Raw genomic sequence first — 19,702 nt, 5'->3', positions numbered from 1 at the left:
AGCACTGGAGCAGAGAGCTAAAGAAAGTGAAGCAGCAAGCCATGTGGATATCTGAGGAAAGATCTTGCCAGGCAGAGAGAACAGTAAGTGCAAAGGCCCTGGGGCAGAAACATTCTTGGCACGTGCCGGGACCAGCAAGGAGGCTGGAACAGATTGAGTGAATGGGGAGTGTGATCAGAGACGAGTCCAAGGCGGGCAGGGTCAGATCCTACAGGGCCTCTTGAGCCTGCAAAGGGACCTGATTTATATTCCATATGTGATGGGAAGCTCAGTAAATTTTTGTCAGATTGAATTATTTGAGATAAGTTGAACTAAAACAAATTGGGCATTGTCTTAGTATAGGCTCTAAACCATTGTTTGAACCCTGCAGTATCCTAAGTCTGCTCTCCTTGCCTACAAACACAAAAGCATTAGGAACAGTACCATTTAGCAATTCGAAAACCTCTTCTTGTGTGAGTTTGCCTGTTCTGGAATTAGCACAGCCTTGTGATTGTTCCCAAAGCCTTTTGGCCAGTGACACTTTTGCCAGCCTTTCCTATATGGACCAGTTTCATTGTGTTGGCAGATCTGGACCAGGGAACATCTGAACGCAAGAGGAATATGGTCCTAACGCCAGTCTGACATTTCTGTTTCATTTCTGTCTTTCCCAGACTCTGAAGTCTTTGAGGGTCACTGGGATTTATTCTGGGCCCTTGGCAGGATCCTGGGCCCGCTCTTAATATAGTTTTTATCCAAGCCTGGTTCTCATTAAATCTTAATTATGTGAAATTCCTACCCTTAATGCAACTGAAAATAAGGCACACTTTGCTATTTTTATCATTTTTCTTAGTCTTTATAAACCATTCCAGTGAACCATTCCCTGGAGTAAAGTGGGAAAACCACCAGAATTTAAGCTAAGCAAATTCACAGAACTCAATTTTACATTTATTAATTCATTTAACAATCATTTATTCACTCAAAGAAAGGTGATTGAGGACCTACAAAGTACCAGCACTGTTCAAAGTTCTGGGGAGGTAGCAGAACACATGGTAAGCTCCTGCTCTCAGGAAGCTGAGAGTCTAGCAGAGGAGACTGAACAAACCAGGAAACTCATCTAAAATGTCATCTTGAGCAGTGTTAAGTGCTACTATGTGCAAGTTTGGAGGATACAAAGATGAACAATTCATGCCCCTACACTGTGGTTGGGGTGGCAGTGAAGACATAAGTTATAACAAAAGTATAACATATGGTATTGGGCATTGTGCACAGAGTGCTATGGAGGAAGAGAGAAACAAATTACTATTGTGGTTATGGGGGTCCCTTGGAGGACGCTTGAAGAGGTGACATTGGATCAGCATCTTGAAAAATAAGTAGGACTGTACTGGATGGAAAGGGTAGAAAGAAAAAGCAAACAAGAGCAGGGGCGAAGACAGGGAGAGATGAACAAACACAGTGTATTCCCAAAATGCCTGGTCATTTGCTGTGACCACAGCACATTGGTGCTAGATAGGCATGGAATGGGAGCATGACAGGTGCGAATGTAGGTTGAGGCCAATTAATAAATGGCCAGGCTGAAAAATCTGTGCTATAATTGGACGACCAGATTTCCATGTTAGTGTGTTCATCCTGGCAGCAATGTGAAGGATTGAAGAGAGAAACTAGAATCAGGAAATTATTATGAAAATAACACAATGGTCTGATCTTAAAATGAGTCTCTCTCTCTCTCTCTCTCTCTCGCTCGCTCGCTCGCTCTCTCGCTCTCTCGCTCTCTCGCTCTGTGTGTGTGTGTGTGTATGTGTCTGTCTGTGTTTGGCTAATCAGTTAAATTGAGAGTGTTAGACTCAGGGTTGGGAGGGACTCTGAAAGTTATCTAGTCCTGCCACCCATTGTATGTTCGACTCTCCTTTCCAACACCCTTCCCAAAGGATCACCCAACCAAGACACCAGTCTTTGACACTTCCCATCCCAGCTTCAGAGAGTCAAGACTCACTCATGTGGAACAGAAATCTGCTCCCTGGAGCTACCACCAGTACTACTTTTGCTCCTTGAGGCTTAAAAACCCAGTCTAATCCCTAATTTGGCGCAGCTTTGCATTATTAAAAGTAGCTGAAATTTCCTGAGCATCTCTGTGCACTAGGCATGCCTGCAGGGCACGTATCACCCCATTTCCAGATTGGAACCTTGGGCTCATTGGCCATGTGACTTGCTGAAATTTGGTCATTGACCCAATTATTTGGCAGCACCAGGATTAAAACCCAAAGCTCTCTAGCTCCAGAGCCTGCACTTTTGGAAGCAACTATCAATTTAACTCAACAAACGTTTATTTAGCACTGAGTGATGTGAAATCTCCTGTCCTGGGTATTAAAGAACAGGGTGGAGCCAGTGAGGAGCAAGCATGGTTACCACATTCCAGGGATCCTCACTCTGGAGATTTGGACAGTGGAGTTCACACTCAAGCATTATAATAATGTCTATTTGGCTTTGCTTGCGGCCTGCGCTATTCCAGAAGACGAAAGTGATTTCTGTTTAGCCCATTGCACAGGCCTGGTTTCCTCCTTGTTACACTAGGGCAAGCCCAATGCAGGAGCCATCTCCACAGAGTCCATACCCAGGAAAAATGATCTGTATGCTAGAAGGATACAGGAGGGGGGTGTACCTGGAAAGGTGCAAGGCATGTGATTGGTGTATATAACCAGATTTGAGCAAAGCAAAGCTTCAACTTGGACACATCCCATTGATGAGCAAAGAGGAATATATAGCAAGACCGAGAGAGGCTGGGAAGCTGGAAACAGGAGAACAGGTGCAAAGAACTGATGGGAAAGCCTTCAGAACCAAGCCTGTGCACTGAGCACGTATGCAGGAGCTCCCCCATTAGGCACTTTGTGGTATTGCTATGCTACAGTTATGGCTGGAGGACTTGAAGGAAATGGGTCCAACCCTGACATTGTTGGCATCTTTGTTCTCTTTTTTTTTTTTTTTTTTTTTTCTGAATCTAACGTTGTGTTTGTCTTCATCTAATGTTTAAATTTGTGACAATTCCGACTACATGTGCTGCATGCTGGATGCAGATGAAGATGCCTGAATGTAAATCTTCCATATAATTGCACTTCTACCCCTATTTCATTTCCCCTCTGTTATTCTCACTCTTTAGGGGAGAGAAGCACCGAAGGGTTAGGAGACATCTGTGCCTCCTCCACGCACCTTGCACCAGTTCCCATTCAGAGCCAGCTGCCATACCCCAGCCAAATCCAAACACTCCCCTACTTTCCAGCCTGCACCCCTCCATCTCCTGACCTCACAGGGCCTCCATCTCTTGGTGAGATCTGCTTTGGTTCTTCCTCGGTTGTGGGCTTTACACTCACGCCCTGGTTGGTAGTTGCTCTGCCACCTTACAGCTGGCCCCAGAAATCAACCCCTTTCCTTGGAGGGAGGGACTTCAGGATTCTCCTGAGAAGGAATTAGACAGGCGGGCAAGGGCACATGTGGTCCCCTTTCCATCTCACCAGATACTCAGCCCTGAATATTTTGCCAGTGTCCATGGAGTGAGAGGCCCTGCAGTCCTGACCTGTTCAGCGTCCTTCCCTATATAGCACCAATGTCCAGCTTAGTAAGTAGCCCTTTTGATTTTCCTTTTATCAAAATCACAAGCTTCCTTCCTGGTTTCTATCATCCCTCACCTCCAGATTCAGCAAAATGTAAAATGGGTAACATTTAGACTGGGAAGTAAATTGCATGTATGTTTTCTTCTTGCACACAGAGAGATCCCATAAATCCACTAAATGGCCAAATAGTGGTTTTGTGCAGGCACCAAAAATTACCTCTTTTCCTGCTCTTATCTTTTCCTTGATTTTTAATTCTTCTAGAGATGTCTCTTTTCTTTCCTTCCTTTCTCTGTGTTCCTTTTTTATTTTTCTTTTTACCAGAAAATTCTATCCCATTCCCATCCCCTACCTCCTTGAAGGAACCATCTCTTTCTACATGGTGTCATTCTAATTTCTTTTTCTTATTATCCCAGTTATTCTTGGGGCTTTGGTGCAACCTGAGACAAATGATGTTTATTTATTCATCATTTATAACCAATTTAACTCTGAAAGGGCTTGCGCCAGATTCACAGTATGAGTTAGTTATAACAGAATTACTAAACAAAGATAGCAATGTAAAAAACATGTCATTAAAAGTAAGGAAGACTGCTGTAGCAGAAAATCTCTCCGAAGGTTTGTTACTGCAATTTAACACAAAATTTAGCATTGAGTTTCTTAGCCACCAAGGCAAAACAGGAAACAGGTATGATGTAGCTTTCATCATCTAATTTAAACATTCACACATACACACACACACACACCATCTTTACCAAAACACACTTCATGAAATCTTTTCTGACTGCAGCGAGTTCAATCCAGGGCTGATACTCTTAGGCCTTTTCTGGAGATTTAAATCACCTCAGAAGCTTTTAAAAACATTCTATAGGCCAGGGGCAGTGACTCACACCTGTAATTCCAGCATATCTGTAATTCCAACACTTTGTGGGGCCAAGGCAGGAGGATTGCTTGAGCCTGGGAGTTCGAGACCAGCCTGGGTAACAGAGGGAGACTGCCCCCATCTCTACAAAAGTTTAAAAAATTAGCTTGGCATGTTGGCAACTGCCTGTGGTCCCAGCTACTCAGGAAGCTGAGGTGGGAGGACCATCTGAGCCCAGGAGTTCAAGGCTGCAGTGAGCTGAGAGATTGTACCACTGCACTTCAGCCTGGGTGACAGACCAAGACCCTTACTCAATGAATCAATTAAATCCATAATCAAGTCAAGGGGAAGGGAAATCACTGGCCTGTGCTCAGAGTAGTCAGGGTCTTTCTGAGTAACATGGTGACAAGTGTAAACCACAGCATTCATTATGCAAAAGTGTCACCCTTGCGGGTATAGGAATCATGACCTTTCTACAAGTGGAACTTAGAGTTCATATGGCCCAGTCTCCTCACTTTACAGATGAAGAACTGAAGTACAGTCCTGTGCCATGGGTCAATGTTTCAGTCAACAATGGACCACATACATAAGGGTGGTCCTATGAGATTATGATACCGTATTTTTACTGTGCCTTTTCCACATTTAAATATGTTTAGTTACACAAATACTTCCCATTGTGTTACAGCTGCCTATGGTATTCAGTACAGTCACATGCTATTCAGGCTTGCAGTCCAGGAGCAACAGCCTATCCTTTAGAGTCTAGGTGTGTAGTAGGCTACACCAGGGATCCCCAACCCCCGGCCCACAGACCAGTACCATTCCATGGCCTTTTAGGAACCAGGCCGCACAGCAGGAGGTGAGCAGCAGGCAAATGAACATTACTCTGCCTTCTGTCAGATCACAGGCCGCGTTCGATTCTCACAGGAGCACAAACCCTATTGTGAACTACGCATGCAAAGGATTTAGGTTGCGCTCCTTATGAGAATCTAATGCCTGATGATCTGAAGTGCAACAGTTTCATCCCAAAACCATTCCCCTCTTCCCCCAGTCCATGGAAAAACTATCTTCCATGAAACCAGTCCCCGGTGCCAAAAAGATTGGGGACCGTTGGGCTATATCATCTTGGTTTGTATAAGTGGACTCTTGATGTACATTCTTGATGTATTGATGTGCTGATGCTCACACAATGATGAAATCACCTAACAGAGGATTTCTTAGAATGTATCCTGGTTGCTCGGTGACACGTGACTATATCTTAGTGCTCAGTGACTCAATGTCACACTGGTCTTTGGAGAACCATAAAATAATGACTAAACATACGGACTTTGGATTCTAGCAGACTTGAAGTTAAACCCTAGCTCTCCTCCAATAACTGTGATATTCTGTGCAGGTTACTGAATCTTGCCAAGCCTTGTAACAGTTTGTTCATCATTGTAATATAGGAATATTATATATATTTAAGCATTCTGCATAGGGCCTAGAATATTATAGGCATTCAAGAAATGGTGGGAGGTATAAAATCATGGTAAAAGTGATGATGATGTGTGTAGATCAGGATAATGGAAAGACAAAGTCAAAAATCCAGGTTGCCTAATATCTACCATAGCCCCCTTTCCACTACCCTACTTGGCTGGGATTCTGATCTGAAATTACACTGACCCAAAAGACATCTCTTAGAGCTGCATTGTCCAGGAGGATAGCCACTGACACATGTGGCTATTTAAAGTTAAATTAGTTAAAATTTTAGTTTTTCAATCACACTAGTCACATTTCAAATCTTGAGTAGCCACTGAGGTTTGTAGCTACCAAAATGGACAGCACAGATATAGAACATTTTTCATCAGAGCAGAAAATTTTATTGGACAGAAAGTTCTATTGGAAGCTGCCCTCACAGGCTTTATCCCCTAGCTTCCTTATATTAATATTTTTGTTATTTATTTCTCTCAAAATATGGTACTATCATTTTAAGCTAGAAGAGAAGGTTCTGTGGTCTCGTAACTCCACCTGTGAAGACACTGAAGCCCAGGGGATGGAACAGATAGATACACAAGTCACACAGCTAGTTAATACCAGAGCTGGTCCAAACATGCTTCTGACTCAGTGCACGAATTATTCTGTAGTGACACAGGAGACCCAGGGAATCAGCTAAGCCTGTGTTTTCCTAAGTAGGGTTCTGATTGATTAGGGCTGAAGCACACATTTAACCCATTCTGTCATACTGCCAAATGCAGGGTGATGTGAGTCCAAGCAGTTTATTACAAGGGAACTAGAATATCATCTTCTCAAAGCCACCACCCAGTGGCAAGGACACCAAAGATGGCATGGGGGAAGATCTGGACCGCTCAGCCTCTCCTTCACGTTCCTTTCTGGTTTGGGTTGTGGAAGAAAGAGATTCTGCTTGGTGTTTAGAATTGATCTGTTAATTTTAAATTTAAAATGTTTACTTGCAAGACAATGTTTGCAAGGATAAAGACTTTGAGATGTGTTTCTGACTCTTAGATTGTCTATATTGTTATTTTTCTTGATTGGGTTAACATGATAAGTTCAAAGCCATGGTTGGTAAATTTTCACAAGGTTGATGAACAAATTCAGCTTCCTGTGACATAGCTCACACCTTTAAATGAACAAAAACAATTCATTGCAACAAATATTTTCACAACTGTGGTTTCTGAGAACAAATATAGAGTCTCAAGTTTACAACAAGTTCATAGTGTTTAGACGATAACTGTTAAAAGGAAAGGTCTCTGTCCTTTTTTTTAAACAGAAAGAAACATGAATCCATGTTGACACAATAGGAGAAACAGAGATATAACTTCAATGTTATAGGAATTGATGCAAGCGTCACTTTGATTCAGCCACCAGTGTCAGAAAACGCAAATAGCTGGTGTTTAAACAAGATAGAAGTTTATCATACAAACAAAGCCTGGAAGTAAAAAATCCAGGGCAGGTATGGCCACTTAAGCAATGGTCAGAAGTCCAGGCGCTGCTTCTATCTTGTTGCTCTGTCTTTATCAACAAGTGTCTTCCACCGCATGGTGCAGTTTGGCTGCTTGTGCACCAGCCATCATGTCCACAGTCTTGCTTATAGAAGGAAGACTAGAGAAGGTTGGGCCTCTTCCCTTTAGGGCCCTTCCTGGAAGTCTCACAAGGAACCACTGCTTAGATGTCAGTGTAAGAACTTGTCTCCTAGGTGCAAAGGAGGCTAAAAAATATAATCTTCATGCTGGATGGTCATAAGCCCAACTAAAGATTCTCAGTTTCATTACTAAGGAAGAAGAGAACACATATAGAGGGAAAACCAGCAGCCTCTGCCACAGTATAAATACATTCGTTGTTACCTTTCTTGTATTTTTTTCTTTTCAAGACAGTCTCACTCTGTTGCCCAGGCTGGAGTGCAGTGGCATGATCTTGGCTCACTGCAACCTCCACCTCCCGGGTTCAAGCGATTCTCGTGCCTCAGCCTCCCAAGTACTGGGACTACAGGCACGCGCCACCACACCCAGCTAATTTTTTGTATTTTTAGTAGAGACAGGGTTTCCCCATGTTGGCTAGGCTGGTCTCAAACTCCTAACCTCAGGTAACCCACCCACCTCAGCCTCCCAAAGTGCTGGGATTACAGGGATGTGCCACCATGCCTGACCCTTCTTTTTAACTTTCTATATAAAGGGTTATGGCTAACCTATAGTTTTACCTTCTTAGAGGGGTTTTTGTCAGTCCATTCTATTTTTTTTTTCTTGTTTCCAATGGGATTGGATGTCAATCCATTCTTGATGTTTTTTTTTTCAAATACATTTCTGATTTTGTATTTTTCAACTGCAATCCTATCTGAGGAAGAATAAAAATATTAGGAACGTACAGTTTTATTCCAGAAGTTGCAGGCCCTACCTGTCTGCCCCTCCCCCTGCATCTCTCTCTAGCATTGCCTCCCACCAGTCCCTCTCCTTCCGTTGCTCTCTGTGTCTCAGCCCCAGTCACAACAAGCTGAGGTCCAAAGACCAGGCTCCAGGCTGCCTCTGGGCCTTTGTACACATGCTGTTCGCCTCTGCCTGGAAATGATATAATGCATGGTGAATAGGCCTGGCTCTGAGCCCAGCTGCCTGTGGTATATCCTGGCACTGCTGCTTATAACTGTGTGTCCTTAGGTAAGTTAGATAACCTCTCTGTGCCTCTACTTTATTATCTAATAATAGCACTTACTTTAGGGCTCTTGTCATTATCAAATGAGCTAACATCAGAAAAATGCTCAGAGCCTTGCTTCACATATAGCAAGCCCTCAATAGTAGCTAAGTTTGTTGAGCATTTACTATGTGCTAAGCACCTTACTGACATTCTCTCCCTTAATCTTCACAATAATTCTGAGGTATGGCCTTACAGTTCCCCTGTTTCACATATGAGGAAACTGAGGCACAGAGACGGTGAGTAGTTTGCCCAAGGTCCCACAGCTAGCAAATGATGAAGCCTGGCACAAACATCGTCAGAGTACATACCTTTTCTACCACATCAGCACCAGATGTGAAAGTGTAGTGGGTTTCCTCTGTAAGGCTGTGTGCTGCCTTTTGCTAATTTTTATGGTTTATTTTTGGAGGCAGAAGTAGGCCCACGTGGCCCCTAGGAGCCCACCCTGGCTTTTGCCTCTTGGTCCTGACCAGGCCAGGCCCTGCCCTTTTAGGCTTCTAGAGCCACCTCTCTCAGGATATGAAGCTGTACAGCCTCTGCTGCCTCCTGGATGTTTATTTTTTGTACCCAAGCCTGCAAGGAGTGTTTTGCGGCAGCCTCACACAGAGCCTATGGCTTCTCCACTTCTGAGGCTGTGGCTCCCCTCCCAGGGCCATTTATATCCTGGACCCCATCATCATCCCACCCCATTTGAGATCAGGTTCCTCCACAGAGGCTCTGCCTTCCTAAACCAGGCTGGTCTGTGGCACAGGCAGCAGCTAGCGGAGAGAGGCACAGTCTGGCTGGCTGGTCCCTACGTGGTATGTGATGGACACTGAGCTTGCTGAGCATCCTGCAGCTCACAGCTAGCACTCTCTAGACCTGAGGGTCTCAGCCTTTGGTCGGCATCAGAAAATACCTACAGAGAATAAGAGATAAGATGCAGATGCCAAGTGCAGCAGGGTAAATCACAAATAGCTCCAAAATGATCAAGTCCTACTGCCCAGAACTTGAAAATGCTACTTGATAAAGAAAAACAGTCTTTACCAATGTGATTCCATTAATGTTGACATGAGATTCTCCTAGATTGTCTGAGTGGGCCCTACATCTCATCACAAGTATCCTTATAAGAGAGAGGGATGCTTGACACAAAGAAGGAGAAAGTGATGTAAGACAGAGATAGAGACTGGAGTGACTAGCCACAAGCCAAGGAATGCTAGCTACCACCAAAAGCTGAGAGGGGCAAGGAATGGACCCTCTCCTAGATCTCCACGAGGGAGGGGAGGCCCTGCAAACACCTTGATTTTGGACTTCTGGCCTCCAGAGCTGTGAGAGGCCAGAAGTCCAACATATGGCCACCAGATTGTTGTTTCAAGCCACCAAGTTTGTGGTATTTTGCTACAGCAGTCATAGGAAACTAACACACCAAGCAAAAGGGTGCAGACCCAGGAATATCAATTTTCACCAACTCCCCAGGTGATCTGGAGACTCCCTGAAGATGGAGAACTAGATGGAGCATCCAGGCTAATGCTCCAGGAGGACCATGAATTCTTACAGTTTTGCTCACATCCTATTTAAATTGTGAGAGCCTGGAGCATGTTGAATGCCTAAATACCGATGGGAAACATACAGACAGGAGATGGAGGTTGAAGTCATGGGACTGCAGGGAGATAAATGATTGAGCCAAGTCCCCAGGGAAGCAGAAGCAGGGAAGAAAAAAGGAATCCTTCTCTGGGATGGGAAGGGAAGTGAAGCCTAGGAGATGTGTAGCTGTTTGCAGGCAGGGTGGAGGCTGTTGTTATTCATGTATCATTTTTGCTCGCTCTGCCTAGACCTGCCTGTCTTCAGCGCTGTTTGCAGCCCTCAGCCCTCTAAGTCACCTTTCTTAGGATGTGCAGCTGGAAAGCCAGAGATGCTTCCTTGGTCAGTCACATGCATCTGGGCACCATCCGTAGAAATCACCTCCTCACCTGTGCTCTTTGCCCACTTGCCCCATTTCAGGCAATTTATGTAATCATTCATAAGTGGCACTGACCTTCACACTGCAGAAGACTTGTACTTTGGTACAAAATGGCTTACTTTTCCCTAAAAGCACTGACTCTATCCATGAGGCCTCTGTTTCATGGTTCCCAAGTGGTGTATTGTACGTAGTCAGGATGTGGGGAAGTTGTCCTCCATGGGATCTAGCACACTGAGCTTCCTCCCTGCCTCAGCCAGTTGTGTATGATGGTGAGGAAGGCAGAATCAGCAGTAGAAAGAGATGGCTATGTCCCTGCATGCAACTAAATCCCATTGCAGAAGTGTGTCAGTCAGGTTTCTCCAGAGGAACAGAACCCACAGGATGTGTGTACATGTTGGTGGAAAGGAGATTGGAGGGATGGATGGTTGGATGTGTGGGTGGATGTGTGGGTGGATGAATGAATGGATGGGTGGCTGGTTGGATAAATTGATGGATGGGTGGCTGGGTGGATGAATGGATGGATGTGTGTATGGAATGGATGAGTGGGTAGATGGATGGATGGATGGATGGATGGATGGATGGATGGATGGATGGATGGATGGATGGATGGAATAGATGGTGAGTGGACAGATAGACAGAGAGACAGATTGATCAACACACACATATCCTACTGGTTTTGTTTCTCTGGATAGCCCTGGCTAATATGCTTTATATATACACACAGATTTAAGGAATTGGCTCACAAGATTGTGGATACTGGCAGGTTCAAAATCTGCAGGGTAGGTCAGCAGGCTGGAGACCCAGAGAAGAGTTGAGGTTGCAGCTCAAGTCGACTGGCAGAATTCCCTCTTTGGGGAAAAATCAGTCTTTTTTCTCTCTTAATGCCTCCAACTGTTTGGATGAGGCCTATCCACATTATGGAAGATAATCTGCTTTACTCAAAGCCTACTGATTTAAATGTTAATCTCATCTAAAAATTCAGAGTAATGTCCAGACTAGTGTTTGACTAAATATCTGGATACTGTGACCTAGCCAAGTAGATACATAAAATTAATATCACAAGGTGTCTTTCTCAAGTGTTTATATTCCCAGGATGATACTAAATACTGCTATGAATACAAAATCGTCTGCAGACAATGCTTGGTTCAGAACAAACTCCCCAAGACTGAAGTGCTTCATAGGGTTGTTGGAAGACTAAATGAGAATCCAGGTGGAGACAGAATCCACCTTTATGATAAAAACTGAAGCCACCAGGCACTAGCTTTTCCCAACCTCACTTGCAGCTTGACAAGGGCTCATGAACCAGGCTCAGTCGATCTGATGCACCAGCTCAACTCCTCCTATTCCATTGTCTCCTGGACCTGTGACCCCTTTTTCTCCCCCACTTAATAACAGAATTCACCTTCCCTGGTTTCTGGCTTGAGTCATGATTCTCTGTGGGTCATGGTTACTCAAAATATGTTCCATAGACCAGCAGCTGCATCATTACCTCGAGTTCATTAGAAATGCAGAATCTCAGCTGGGTGCGGTGACTCACGCCTCTGATCCCAGCACTTTGGGAGGCCAAGGCAGGTGGATCACCTGAGGTCAGGAGTTCAAGACCAGCCTGGCCAACATAGTGAAACCCTGTCTCTACTAAAAATACAAAATTAGCTGGGCGTGGTGGCGCATGCCTGTGATCCCAGCCACTTAGGAGGCTGAGGCAGGAGAATTGCTTGAACCCGGGAGGCAGAGGTTGCAGTGAGCCAAGATCACTGTGCGACACAGCAGGACTCCATCTAAAAAAAAAAAAAGAAAGAAAAGAAAGAAATGCAGAATCTCAGGCTCTGCCCCAGACCCTCTGAATCGGAATCTGCATTTTAACAAGATCCCAGGTGACTCAAAGGCGCAGAAACATTTAAGAAGCACTGACCTAGAACACTACCTTGGCTTCCCCCCCTTCCAGGACATCTGCAGAAACCACCCTCGTGGGCAGTTGGACCACGCCTTGCACAGTAGGTCTATCACTATAGTAACCAGCTGTGGCCACCTCTTACCTCTACCATCTTCCTGGCTTTGGTGCCCACAGATGCAGTGATGTTACAATGAGTATTGCTATAGAAACCAGCACCGGATATGGTCTACTATCAATGTAGCTGCTTTTCCTTCACTCTCTGTGTCTCTGGAATTATGAGCTTCCTAAACCACAAATATCTAAATTCCTCTCCGGTCTAAGAAACACTCAACAAATAACAAAGATGAAAAGTCAGGGCCACATAGTTCACAAAGGGAAGGCTATAGCAACTGCAGAGGTTTGCATCTATTTGTAAAGAAAAGGCAGGAACATCCCTCTATGTCGCTCTGTGTAGCAAGGCCTTTTCCTGCACCTGGCAGGGAGAAGGTGAGTGATGCTAAAAACAATGTTGGTGGTGATGATAATAACAGCCCCCATTTATTAAGCACTTTCTCGGTACTGGGCGCCACGCTACATGCATCATCCCATTCAATTCTTCCAATAACCCTGTTTATTTGTTCCCTGTGACTGCTGTAAAAAATTATCACACACATGGATGCTTAAAACAACACAAAATTCTTCTCTTAACAGTTCTGGCAGCTAGAAGTCTAAAATCACCCTCACTGGGCTAAAGTCAAGGTGTAGGAAGGGTTGGTTCCTCCTGGAGGCTCTGGGAGAGAATCTATTTCCTTGCCTTCTCCAACTTCTACAGGCCACCTGCATTACCTGGCTCATGGCTCCTCGTCTCATTACTCCAACCTCTTCCACTGCTTCTTTTCCTTTCTCCTTTTACCTTCTTGCCTGCCTTTGATAAAGACCCTTTTCATTGCATTTAGGGCCCACTTGGAGGATCCTGGACTTAATCACACGTGCACAGTCCATTTAGCCAGATAAGGCAGCTTTCACAGTTTATAGGGATTAGGATGTGGACGTCTTGGGTTAGGGGTGGGGGCATTCTTCAGCCAACCATACCCTCTGAAGTGGGTGCTGTTATTATCCCCATTTTCCCAGTGAGAGAACTAAGGCATGACAATTGAAATATCTTGTTCAAGGTCCCACTGCTAGAAGGTAGAGTTGGAATCCCGTTCCAATCAGTCTTTCTCCAGAGCCTGTGCTCCTAACCACAGCACTATACAATCCTCAAATGACTTTGACCCCATCCCCTACTGCACTAGGTCAAAGGAAACAAACCAAACACCATCAGCTTTCTAAGGAGTTTGAGCTTCCAGTTGAAGCCCCTCTACTGCAGACTGAAACCTCAAAATAGGATTTCTTGGTTTGGGGACCCTTTGCTCAAGTTTTCTTCAAAATGTCCAACCTCAAGTATATTGGTTTGCTGGGGCTGCCATAACAAAATGCCATGGACTAGGTGGCTTAAACAACAGAAATTGATTTCTTCCCCACGCTGGAGGGGCTGGAAGCCCCAGATCAAGCTGCTGGCAGGGTTGTCTTCCTCTGAGGCCGCTCTCCTTGGCATGGCCACCCTCTTGCCCCACTGTGCACACACAACCCCGGTGTCTCTCGTGTCCTAATCTCCTCTTTTTCTAAGGACACCAGTCAGACTGGATTAGGGCCACTCTATTGGCCTCATTTTAACTTTATTACCTCTTCGAAGGCTCTCTCTCCAAATACAGGCACATTCTGAGTACTGGGGGCTAGGGCTGTAACATAGGAATTTGGGGGAACACAGTTCAGCCCATAATAATAGGTATTTTCTCTGAACCCCAGAACAAGGCAGTTTAGTGTGTGAGATGAATTCCAGACCCCATGGATGTTCTCACTCCTAGGTTACATGCCTACTCTACATTCTTTACCACATCTCCAACCTCACCCTTAGCAACCCTTTCAATACCTTTTAATCTACTACCTCTGGATATGCCTGTGGCTCAATATTCCCCATATCCAACCATGACCTCTTTGTGGGAGGGTCCTATCTTCTGATCTCCCCAAAACTTTCTGTCTATCATTAGGACTTTCATAGTTTTCTCTCCATCTTCCCTAGTCCACACACTAGGTACTTCCTAAAGCCCCAGCAACTGGTTTTTCCAATAGAATCAAAGAATATTAGCATTGGAAAGAAGTGAGCAGGCTAATGGTAGCCACCTCTGACCTACCATCTGCATTTGTAAGTAAAGTTTTATTGGAACACAGCCAAGCTCCTTCATTTGTGTATCATCTGTGGCTGTTCTCACTGCGATGGCAGAGTTGAGTAGTAGCAACAGAGACTGACCATGTGGCCCATAAAGCCTAACATACTTACCAGCTAGCTTTTTACAGAAAAGGTTTGCTGAGCCCTGAAATAGACCATCTGATCCAAACCCACCCCATTTTATAGGTGAAGACACTGAAAGCCAAAATGTTGATGGGCCAGAGGAGCCCTCCAGTGAGTTCCTGGCAGATCCAGGGCTGGGATTCAGTTCTGCAGAATCCCAAACCAGGCCTTCCCCACATCCTGTAACATTCCTTCTAGTACCCAGACTCCCCAGCCAAACTCCTTTTCCATCCTGGATGGTCAGCCTCATCACCAGCTCTCTCTTCACCATTTCAGAGAAAGGCTGTGTCCGTGTATGTTCTCCATCTCCTACTTGAATCTGGGCTCAACAACCATCCTGAGCTGACATGCTGGCTTGACCCTGCAGGAAGCCCATCACGGCTTTCTCTTTCCTTCCAGAGCCTCCAGTCGCACCCTATATACCTCTCCTAACACCACAGTGAAGATGTAGATGGCCACTGTCCTGTTTGAGTGGACCATCTCCCTCCTCTGCTCATCTCAGGCCACCCGGTCGGGGATTAACAAACCTGCCTTGCTCCAGAATTTCCAGGGGAACTTATTTAGAATGCAGATGCCCAGGCCCTACCCCAAGACCTATCGGAGCCAAACTCTGGATGTAAAATCATGGCCATTGCCGTTTTAACAAGCTCTTCGTGTGATTCTGATGTTCAACGAAGTCTAAGAACCACTTCACTAAACCATGAGCTCCTCAAGCTTCTTTTGGGTTTTAGTCACTGCAAACAACTTCAGAATAAAGGAGACAACCAGTGGAACATTGTTCTCTTAAAAAAAATGTATAAAGAGGATGCAAGATTTTTTCTTCAGCATTCTCCACCCTCTCCTCAACTCAGGGCCCTCGAATTCTTTCCCATCTCCAATTCCTCCAAAGAAAACATCACAAATAATGCTATTTTTCCCCTCTGAGTAGACAAGATAAGAAGATTTTTAAATGAGTTACTGGCAAAGAATTCATGAGCTTATAAACTATTAAGGTCAGAGTGACAAAAAGAAGGCAATGTTGAAAGGAGAGAATAGGTACATAGAAAATTCCAGGAGAGGCTGGAATCCTGCAGTTCAAGGTGTCTTATTCTGGGGCTTGCCAGCTGTCTTGGTAAAGGTGTTATTTTGAAGGCAGCAGAGCCTTTTTTTTTTTTTTTCTTTCTATTCTTTGGCATTCACCAGGCGTTGGCTATGTGCCCTGGGCCTCGCTTGGCATCTAACATGAAAGGCAGCAGCCCAAGGGCAGTTCTGTGATGGAGATGCAGTCCTCCAGGGACTCAGGGTTGTGGGCTGTGCTTTGGGGCCACTGAGCAAAAGAATGATGGTGGGAGGCGCCTCTGAAACCGAATCCAGAGAGGAGTTCTCTGAGCACTTGGGGCTGGTTTCCAACAGTGATGGAAACACTGTGACAAAAATAAGTTCTGCTCACCTGAGACAGTAGAATCCAATTCAATTTCAAGTCAATGTGTGTTTATTGAGTGCCTGATTCAGTTTAGGTGATGGAGAGAATGGGAGAATGAGGGAGACAGCCTAAGAAGCAGGCTGATTCAGGCAGAAAATCCTTGGGACTCTGCCCCACAGATAGGTCCACAGGTCCAGAAACGCAATTTTATTAGTTTCACCCAGTAAGAAATTGGTAAATCTTAGTCTGTGACATGAGCAAATATTTATTAAATGCCTACAGTGTGCCAGGCAGCGTCCTGGGGCTGCAGCAGGAGTGGTGATCCAGGAAGTCCCCGTTCCCTGCCCTGGTGGAGTTTACATTCTAATGGGGCATTTGCAGAAGCAGTGGGTAAGGCCAGAGAAGTCCTCTGGGGTGAGGCCCACAATGCGAGGGATTCAAGTGGGATAAAGTCAGGAGGAACGTCTAGGGAGAAATGGGATTTAGCCTGTGGTTTGAAGGTTACGTGTGATGTGGATTTTTAAAGGGCTTGAAGCCTTACAGACAGGAGGCTGAGCTGCATGAACAGGAATTAGCCCACTGCATACCAGCAAGAGTCCATGACCTGATCAGCTCCCCTGGGGTGACAGGTGCATGCTGAGTAACAGAGTGCATGCTACCAAGTTGGACAACAGAATGTCAATATCACATGGGGTTTCTGCGCACAGGATATGCAGTCAAATAACTTGGGTCTGACTCCCAGCTCTTGCTAATCTTGTGGTCCAGGGCATGATACTTAACCTGAATCAACATCATTCTCCTGATCAATGAAATGGGCATAATCATAACTAGCACAGAGGTTGGTCTTAGGCATTCAGATGAGACCATGAATGACTGTAAATGGCTGAGCTGCTGAATATTATTAACATCAGATAAATAGATCTGACTTTAGAAAAACTGGCACCTGCCACCAAAAACTTTCTGGGAAGCTCATGACATCTGCATTTCTCAAGGGGGCTGGCTGGCTTGTAACCCCATCTACCTGTCATCCTCTTCTCAATGCCATGGTGGTCATGCTGGACTGAATGGCAGCCCCAGGGCGGGGGACGGCGAGAAACATGCCCAGAATATATTTGCACAATATGGCCTCCTTCAGTTTTGCACCTGGGGAACCCCACTGGCTTCATGCTCGTCTGACCCTTGCTGAATGGCAGGAAACCTTTTGGATCTACATAGTGCATTTCTCAAAGTGTGGTCCTTGGGCCACCTAAATCAGAATCGCAGGGGCTGCCTGTTAAAATTAAGTTCTTGGACTTTAGCACAATCACCATCGCTGGATATAGAGCCAGATGATTCCCAGGCCCTCTCACAATGACTTTAGAGCAGGGGTTCTTTGAGAATGTGGTCCTCAGACCAGCAGCATCCGTATCAGGAACCAGTTAGGGATAATGCATTTCCTGGGTACCTCTCCTGATCTATCGAATCAGAAACTCTGGGAATGAGACCCAGCAGTCTGTATTTTAACAAACTCTCCAGATAATTCTGATGCACATTAAATTCACATGAGGAGGTTTTAAAAACTACCTGTGTCCATCTGCACCCTATACCAATTAAATCAGAATGCCTGGGACAGGACTCAAGTGTCATTATTTTTTCAAAATCTTCTCCAGTAATCCTAATGTGAGGACAGAGTTTATCATCACTGGAAGAAATAGGAAGATGACACAAATGTATTGCACTTAGAAAGTTGTCCTTCAGGCCGGGCGCGGTGGCTCAAGCCTGTAATCCCAGCACTTTGGGAGGCCGAGACGGGTGGATCACGAGGTCAGGAGATTGAGACCATCCTGGCTGACACGGTGAAACCTCGTCTCTACTAAAAAAATACAAAAACTAGCCGGGCAAGGTGGCGGGCGCCTGTAGTCCCAGCTACTCTGGAGGCTGAGGCAGGAGAATGGCGTAAATCCGGGAGGCGAAGCTTGCAGTGAGCTGAGATCTGACCACTGCACTCCAGCCCGGGCGACAGAGCGAGACTCCGCCTCAAAAAAAAAAAAAAAAAAAAAAAAAAAAAAAGAAAGTTGTCCTTCAGTGGTAGGCATTGTCTCAGTTAATGCTTGCAACAAGCTTGCAACAGCCTACCATGATCCAATTAGCAGGCAGGGAACTTGAGGCTCTCAGAGTTTCAGGGGTGTGACCAAGGTCCAAGGGGCCTCAAATTGTGGGCGCCACTGGGTGGCTGCCCAGCCTGGCTGGGTCTGGGGGAAGGCTGCCTGTTAACCTGGCTCTCTTTAGAGAGCCTCTTCCAGGTGCTAAAGTCTTTTGGCAGCATGTTGCCTGGGCAGAGCTGAAGCCTGAAAGAGCTCCAGAAAGACGACAGGGACCAGGCTGCAGATGGGAAGGAAGCGCTAGCGGACACCTTAGGCTTGGGTCCACAATCAGGGAGCCCCAAATAGAAATAACACGGGGCGCTGATTGGTTTTCCGCCGCTCCAGACCCTGCGCTTGGTGCTTCAAGTGACTCATCCTTATGTTCACATGATCGCCGAGAGGGATAATATTCCCAGATCAGTTACCTCCTAGCCTTTCCTAGTCACATTATCCCCAGGTTACAGATGAGGAAACTGAGGCCCAAGGATTCCAGAGAGCCTGCCCCCGGGTCACCGGTGCGGTCCGGATGTCTCCAAAGGCTCTCCCACTACTCTGGAATTCAGAGGCAGGGTCTCCAGGGAAAGCGGGGAGTGGGCTGGGGAGTCGGGAGATGGGGGGATCCCCCGAGCAGGGGGTGGGGCCGAGCCGGCACCCCCTGCCTCCAGGGAGGCCCTAACGCGCGTCTCCGGGTCCCTCCTCCCACCGCAGGCCCTTCCTCGTGCTGCCGCCGCTGATGGAGTGGATCCGGGTGGCCGTGGCGCACGCCGGCCACCGCCGCAGCTTCTCCATGGACAGCGACGACGTCCGCCAGGCGGCCCGGCTGCTGCTGCCCGGCGTGGACTGCGAGCCGCGCCAGCTCAGGTAGGCGCGGGGACCGGCGTGGGGCGGCGGGGGAGGGAGGGCTCCGGGCTCCGGGCTCTCAGCCTCCACCCCTCCAATTAGAGCCCCGCACACCTCCGCTGTGCTGGGGTGGAGGCTCCCTGGTTGAAGTGGCAGGCGCGGGCTGAACAATAAGCAGGTCCCTGGAGTTGCAGGGATTAAAGAACGCGGCGAGGCCCGATTCTTAGATTACAGATGTCGGTGTGGCTTCTCTCTGGCTATTCTCTCTGCGCTTAGCTTCTCCCTCTCTCTCTCCTTTCCCAGTAAAATCCGGTCTTCCTGTAGTTTTCTAACCAAACCTTGCAGAGTGAAATTTCTGGCTGGGTCCGAGAGCCCCTCTGCGTTTTCACTTGCGTGAGGATGGAGTGGTCCTCTCTGCATTCCTCAGGCCTGTATCCAGGGCTCTCCTCCATCAAGGTGGGAATTACTCCTGGGTCACTCAGGGGCCCCTTGCGTGGGTGCTCATTTTGAGCCAAAGCAA

At 46.3% G+C, this 19,702-nt stretch overlaps 1 protein-coding gene across 2 annotated transcripts in view; it reads left to right on the top strand.

The window, feature by feature from the left end:
* Nucleotides 1–19,702, top strand: part of BTBD11 (BTB domain containing 11) — a 366,318-nt gene that overhangs the window by 268,778 nt on the left and 77,838 nt on the right. For both annotated transcript variants that reach the window (XM_030939355.1, XM_010375422.2), the window contains one exon: nt 19,051–19,203. In XM_030939355.1, the coding sequence (XP_030795215.1) occupies nt 19,051–19,203 (153 nt within the window). The remainder of the gene's footprint in view (nt 1–19,050; nt 19,204–19,702) is intronic.

This window comes from Rhinopithecus roxellana, chromosome 10 (genome assembly GCF_007565055.1).
Source record: "Rhinopithecus roxellana isolate Shanxi Qingling chromosome 10, ASM756505v1, whole genome shotgun sequence".
Taxonomy (NCBI): domain Eukaryota; kingdom Metazoa; phylum Chordata; class Mammalia; order Primates; family Cercopithecidae; genus Rhinopithecus; species Rhinopithecus roxellana.
This window is presented reverse-complemented; position numbering and strand designations above follow the sequence as displayed.